Genomic DNA, 7,087 nt, shown 5'->3' on the forward strand with positions numbered 1-7,087 from the left:
AAAAATAATGTTCATTCATTAGTTCTCTGATGACTTATTGGTTTTTTTGTTAGTGAAGTGTTTTAATTACTTGTAGTGAGAATAAAAAGAAAATGTACATGTCTCCAAAATTTGTTTTTTGAGGAAAAAATCATTTCTAACACATATTAACGGGAAAATTTAGTGGAAAGAAAGGTCTACTAATAAAAAGCAGAGGAAAGATTAGGATGGATATTACTTTTTGTAGGATAATAACAGCACTGTATTGTGAGCAAATAACTATCCTGAAGAAAAACCACCTACAATAAAGATCCTAAAATCAGTGAAAGTAGCAGAAACTAGATGTGAAAGTTCATGGGAACCATCAGCAAAAGAGCTGAGGAGAAGTGCATTTGAAAACAGCATTGAAGTACAGAGGAACATTATAAAGACAGTTATCCAAAGATGGAAATGACATTTCAAAGAAGAACACCCTGTGTGGACTACTGCAACCAAACCTCTGGCCATATTTTATCTCTAGGAGGAAGTAGCTGGGCCCTAAGAAGTTAGAGGGTTTTTGTTCCAGTCTGTATCACTGTGTGGATGGGGAACTATTCCACTGCTGGCAGTAATAAGTGGCAGCATCTTCAGCCTCCATGTTGCTGATTGTGAGAGAGTAAGGGATCCCAGACCCACTGCCACTGAAGTGATTTGAAACTCCAGAAGCCAGGTTGTATGTGCTAAAAATCCAGAGTTTGGGGGAGGTGCCTGACTTCTGCTGGTACCAGTGCAAGTAACTGGAACTTATACTTGAGCTGGCACTCCAGGTCATGGTGACCTTCTCCCCTGGAGATGCAGCAATGATTGCTGGAGACTGAGTGAGTACAATTTCTCCACTGGACACTATGAATAGACAAAAGCAACATAGAGAGAAAGAGGGATTAGTAGAAATAGACACACAAAAATTATTTCATAACACCCAATATTTAGAAGAAACAAAAAGAAAAAAAATATAATTTAAACTCTAATTCCCGGGGAAAAGAATTTTGGTTAGAGTCTGAGCTCAAAAACACTGCCCTCTGTTACCTGTCACACTGATTAGCAGAAAGTTGAAAATCTGGACCCTAAAATCCATTGTGTGTTTGGTTTTTGGTCTCTGGCTAATTACTGCTATTCTCATAGGTACAACACATTAAAACAACTGTGAGGTATTTGTGGTTTCTGAAGATGAAGTATGCAAATATCAAGATTACTCTAGGCAGTTCTTGGCTCATAAACACATGATCTGTGAACTAAGGCAAACCAGGTTAATCCATGAAAATATCTACTTATCTGTAGTCACTACACTGATAAAAAAGAAAATTTCTGTTTCCTCTTTCCTTCTTTTTAGGAAGAAAAGCCTTGTCCTATAGTATTAAGTATATATTTCCCTAAAGGCAAGATTTCTTTGATCCACTAAAGAATGGATGTTCAGCTGAGTAGTTTGAGGTATATTTTTACCATAATAAAGTTGTATTTTGGGTGACTGTTTATGATGATCACAGAAAGCATTACGTGTTCTTGTTTTACTGAATACTGCTAATCAGATATCTCACCTATTCATTCCAATCTGTTCAGATGATCATTCCCATAAAGCTAACAGAAAAATAGCCTCTAAATATGATTTGGAGCCCAGGTGTTCTGAGAGACATTTCAGCACTTGTCAAGCAAGCTCAGATGCAATCCAAGAAGAAAAAAAAAATAGCTCTCCCAATGAAATCAATAGAAAAAAAGTTTTGCTGGATTTAAGAGAATATGGGCTAGAGATTCATGAAGATGCACTCATCTAAAAGAACTCTGAACAATCACAATTCTCAGTAAAGACTGTGGTATGACACTATTTAGTTCATGTTCTGTTTATTGTCTGGGATTATTGGAGAGCACTTTTCAAAAAAATTACATGTTAGTCATTAAAGTTTGGTAGGATATGAGTCTGCAAATTCATGTCTAAGTTTGATCAATTATTTTACTTTCAGAAAAAACTGAGGGAATGGATATGATTTGCATGAGGGGGTACTGGGAGGAGAGAGAGGGTTGACATAGTGTTGTAAAGTGAATAATAATATTTATAAAATAGGTTACTTTTCTTTAGATAATGTTTCAATTATCTTCATATAACTTTGAAAATAGCACAGCCATGATGAAGCATGGCTATGTCTCTAGAGCTTTCTTAATAATGATTTCTCATTCCTCCCTTTATGGAAGACTCTGTGATTATATAGACATATTGAGAACTACTGACCCATGTATTGTTTAATTCAAATTAATGATTAAGCATGCCTTTCTGAGCACAAAATTCCAACTAAATGGCTCCTCTTCCTTTCAAAAAACACATGGTCTCATCTTTCATTGTATTTAGCAGCTAGTTGCTAGTTTTACTCTGGTTACTTAAGAATGAAAAATCTTCAATTATTTTTTGGGGAAATATGTGTTTTATATTTCACCAGTTAAGGACACTAAATCATCCTTGATGTTATGTAGTACAAATAAATCTTTACATTAATTTAAGGACCTTATTATGAGTAAAGGAAAGGATCTCTCCATCACTGTCACACTAAATCTGAAATTAATGTTGGATTCTCAAGAAATCTCAAAAAAATAATTTTGTCTCTATTCTACTGAAATAGAAGCATTTCTAATCTTTTTTAGATTTATTTATTTTATTCTGTGTTTATGTGTAGTTGGCCTACATGAATGTATATGCACAATAGGCATGTTTGATGTTGATGTTGATTACTAGTAATCTGAGATTATCATGGGATAACATCATAAATAGAACACATAAGAATTTAATTAATATGTAGTAATATTTTAATAAGTAAACAAGGAGTAAAGCTTCTTTTCTTGATACACGTAACCGGGTCACAGACTTAGTAGGCACCCAAACCTTAGCACAACTGAGGCTATAAACACTCTGTCGTAAGTGGGAAATATGAATCAAATCCCTCTCCTTAGAGCCCCAAGAACCTCAGTAACAGGAGATAGAAATGTGTAAGAGGCAGAAAAGATGGAAGACAAGTCCCTCTTAATAGACATAAACAAAGCTCTTATCAGTACACAGAAAATGAAGGAATATGTACAGGGCCTTCACAGGTCTCTACCACATCCTCTAGGATATATATTACAGTTTCAACTTTCATGTATTTATGAGATTTCTAAAGTATGAAAACAAATGTGTCCCAATTCTTGTGTTCTGTTGGATTGTCCTGTCCAACTTCAATTTGTGCAGTGATGATGGTGCACAGCAGTATCATACACTAAAAATAAGCCTCCCTAGCCAAGAAGAGAGGGTTTTCTGAACTGTCTACTTCAAATGGCCTTACTATTTTCTGATTTCCATAAATTGAACCCTGAGAAATATGATACAGAATAGAGGGAAGTGGAGGGTAAATAGAGGCAAAGTACCTTAAACTCCAATCTCTTTGTAGACAATTGATCCAATCAGGATCCAATTTTGGAGTATGGAAAGTCTCAGGGGGTAGGAAGTTCATTCATATTCTATTAAATCATGTACTAGAATTGGAAGAGGAGAATTTTTTTCTTATTTTGTTTTATGTACATGGTTGTTTCACTTGCATATATGACTATGTATAATATTCATAGCCCAAGGAAGCCACAAGAAGGTTTTGGATGTTGGATATTCTGGAACTCGGATTACAGAGGATTGTGAATTGCCATGTGGGTTGTGGTATCTGAATTCAGGACCTCTGGAAAAACAGCCAGTGCTCTTAATAGCTGACCATCTTTCCAGCCCTGGAGGAAGATAATTTGTTAAAATCACCAGTATCACTACTTGCCCCACATGCTAAGGAACTGTGGACAATATTAGTGAATGGCAGAAAAGAGGTTTTGATCAGAAATAAATTCTCCAAACCAGAATACATTGCAGCCTACTGAGTGGTTTAGGAAGAATAAAACCTGTAGATTTTGCCAAGGTCGATTGACAAATGACATACATTTAAAAAAGAACAATCACTATAGGGTTGTTCAAATGGCTCAGTAGGTAAAGTGCAAAGTTGACAAAAATAGTCTCCAACAGAGTGGACTTCGTTGGTAGAATGTGTGAAAAGATAGAAGTGCTATAAGTAAAGAAATATTTGAGAGTAAGTGTTCAAGTCACAAACAGTGGTTCTATAACTGATCCTAATATAATGGAGAAAATAAAAGTGCCTATATATATTCCAATGCTGAAAATTCATCAAAATATCTTTTGTAATAAGGTCAGCCATTGGCAGAAATAATCCGTAGCAGAATTTTCAAAAATGTCATCTGTTATGGGTGACCTGAACACAGCACAGCTGAGTTACTAAGAAAAACTAGCCCTTCCCAGGCTCTGATTATTTGCATAGGTACACTACTCTCACTCAGAACTTTTTATTAGTCAGGTTTCACCCTATCCAGAAGTCAATCAGTATCTGGCCACAGTGCAGACATTAAGGTTCCCTCTCAACTTCTGGTGTTCTTGATAGTTTAGATCCCAGGTATGGAAGGGCGACTATGGGTATTCTTCAGCCATTTTTAATGAGGTTCATGGAACCTCAGAGAAGTCATTTCTATTATGCTTAACCATGTATATTGTTTGTATGTTTCCAATCAGAGGCATGATATGTGGCATCCAGTTGATCCAATACCAATCCTACTCATCTCATATCTAATAAACAAAGTCACCATTACTTACATGGCAAGTGAGGAGATTACTATATCATGTACCTGATATCAGAAGAAACCAGGGAATGCCCCTAAACTCCTGGTGTTCTTGATATTTTAGATCCCAGGTATGGAAGGGTGACTATGGGTATCCTTCAGCCATTTGTAATCAAGGTTACTTGGAACCTCAGAGAAGTCATTTCTATTATGCTTAACCATGTATATTGTTTGTATGTTTCCAATTAGAGGCATGATAAGTGGCATCCAGTTGATCCAATACGCATCCTACTCATCTCATATCTAATAAACAAAGTCACCATTACTTACATGGCAAGTGAGGAAATTACTATATCCTATGCGTGATATCAGAAGAAACCAGGGAATGCCCCTAAACTCCTGGTGTCCCATATATCCAAGTTGAAATCAAGGGTTCCTTCACGGTTCAGAAGCCATTAATCATTTTGTAACTTCATATGTTTTTCCATTTTAAATCTGGCATAGTAGTTGGGCACCTTTAGAAATAAAAATCAGCAGTAAAAAAATAGGGTCAATATTATCTCAAATAAAGACAAAAATTGTACATTAGAAGGCTGGGAATTATGCCTAAGGCTCCATGTTCTGTGAATTTTAATGATAATCTGGGATTATGGAATAATTGAAGCTTTTCTTTAATAATATGAAAGGGTGATGTACAGGCTTCAGAGAGATGGAATAAATATTGTTTTGTCTATATTGCTAATAATGAAGGTAAATCTGCCTTGGAATTGCTGTGTTAAGGGAATTCTTTTGTATGTGAATATAAATATTTATTCCAAATTGTAGTAAGGTGAATAATCATACAATAGCAAGAGAAAGTTTAGTTTGAACTTTCTTCTGTGTTTCATTGTGTAAATGCCTGTATGTCATATGTATATAACAGTGTCCAGAGAGTCTAGACAAAAGTATAGGATATCTTGATGGATTTTACTATAGTTCATTGTGAGGCACCAAGTGTGGATGATGAGGGGAAAATGTAGTTTCTCTGTATGAACAGCTAGCTCTCTTTATTCTCTACTCATCTGTCACTTCAGTTCTAATAAATCTGTCTAGGTGAGTAATGGGATTTTCCTTATTATTTACATAGGACTTGATGCATTATAGTCATAAAATTTTTAGAAATGCCTCAGATTCTTCCTACTAGTCTTCTTTTCTATATAGTTGTGAGCTCATAGCATAAGTCATGCAAGTTTTGACTTAGAATACTACCTAATACTGAAACAATAAAAATACTAACAGGATCAAATAACCTGAGATATAAACCAAACCAGATTCATGGGAAGTTACACAATTATGTTGACTCAATACTGGCTCTTATCAGACATAGTTCTGATTTTCTAGCATGTTACCACACTATGTGCAAGATACCTTTGTTTTTGTGATATATATATTAATGTTGATTTGCAATGAGGTAAGACATCTTTAGCTAGGCTTTCAGATTCTAATTTCACTACAGCACAAATGAAGCCAAGAGTAGTAGTAAATACTGATATTTACAAATATGCCTTGGAACATACTCTGAATAAGAACAATTGTTTCATTAATATGATGAATCATTTCTTTGAAGAGTTTTGTTTTGTACCCATATAGACAGGCAAGATAACAGAACACTAGATTAAGGCATTGTTCATTTTCATATCTGTAATATCAGAAATGTATTATTTAACATATATGGTGTGTGTATATGCATGTGAGTGGATTATGTATATTTGTGTATATCCAAATGGCGTGTGTGTGTGTGTGTGTGTGTGTGTGTGTGTGTGTGTATGTATGTGTGTGAATTATAAACTTAAAGGAAAGGAATTTTAAGAGAATTGTTTTTTCCTGGATAAAGAATTTCTCAGCATATTGATATAAAGATAGAGTTTTCTGTTATCCTTCAGGCATCTCCTATGAAAGGGAACTTCAAGAAGTCCTTTATCCATTTTTCAGTCTCCTGTGAGGTTACAAAAAACAAAGAACACTGAGCTGAGGTGAAAATCTTCTGTTGTTTGGAGAGGTCTATTCTACTCAAGGCAATCTGTTGGCCCTCTGGGGAGGCAACAGTATTAACTGCAAGTATGGAATCCCTAAGGGCCACTATGCAAAACACATTCAGTTAGAACTGGAAGTATGTGATTATTAACAAGACACCTTCTCTTTCCACTCTTCTTCACTATACTTTAGATGTGATGAATTTAACTTTCTCTACTGTATACGTCAAAATAGTTCATAATCAGAAATGAATGAAACTGGCAGTTTTATGACTGAACTACAGCTTACTCTAGATACTCAGAGGTAACTGTAGTAATCAATTCCAGGATAGTTTTAGTGAACAAATCTTACAGACACAAGGACAAACTAATGAGAAAGACATATAAGGAAGACTGAAGATTAAAAGTCACAAACAGAAACCCTGAGATTTTCC

General features: G+C 35.2%; 1 gene segment (V, D, J or C); it reads right to left on the reverse strand.

Annotated features, from left to right (window-relative positions):
- Nucleotides 1-550: 550 nt before the first annotated feature.
- LOC114636526 lies at nucleotides 551-1,093 on the reverse strand. The segment is given in 2 exon segments: nucleotides 551-861; nucleotides 1,045-1,093. Coding segments are annotated over 2 exon segments (360 nt in total).
- Nucleotides 1,094-7,087: the final 5,994 nt, after the last annotated feature.

The sequence above is a fragment of the Grammomys surdaster genome, unplaced genomic scaffold (assembly GCF_004785775.1).
Source record: "Grammomys surdaster isolate TR1022 unplaced genomic scaffold, NIH_TR_1.0 124491, whole genome shotgun sequence".
Taxonomy (NCBI): Eukaryota; Metazoa; Chordata; class Mammalia; order Rodentia; family Muridae; genus Grammomys; species Grammomys surdaster.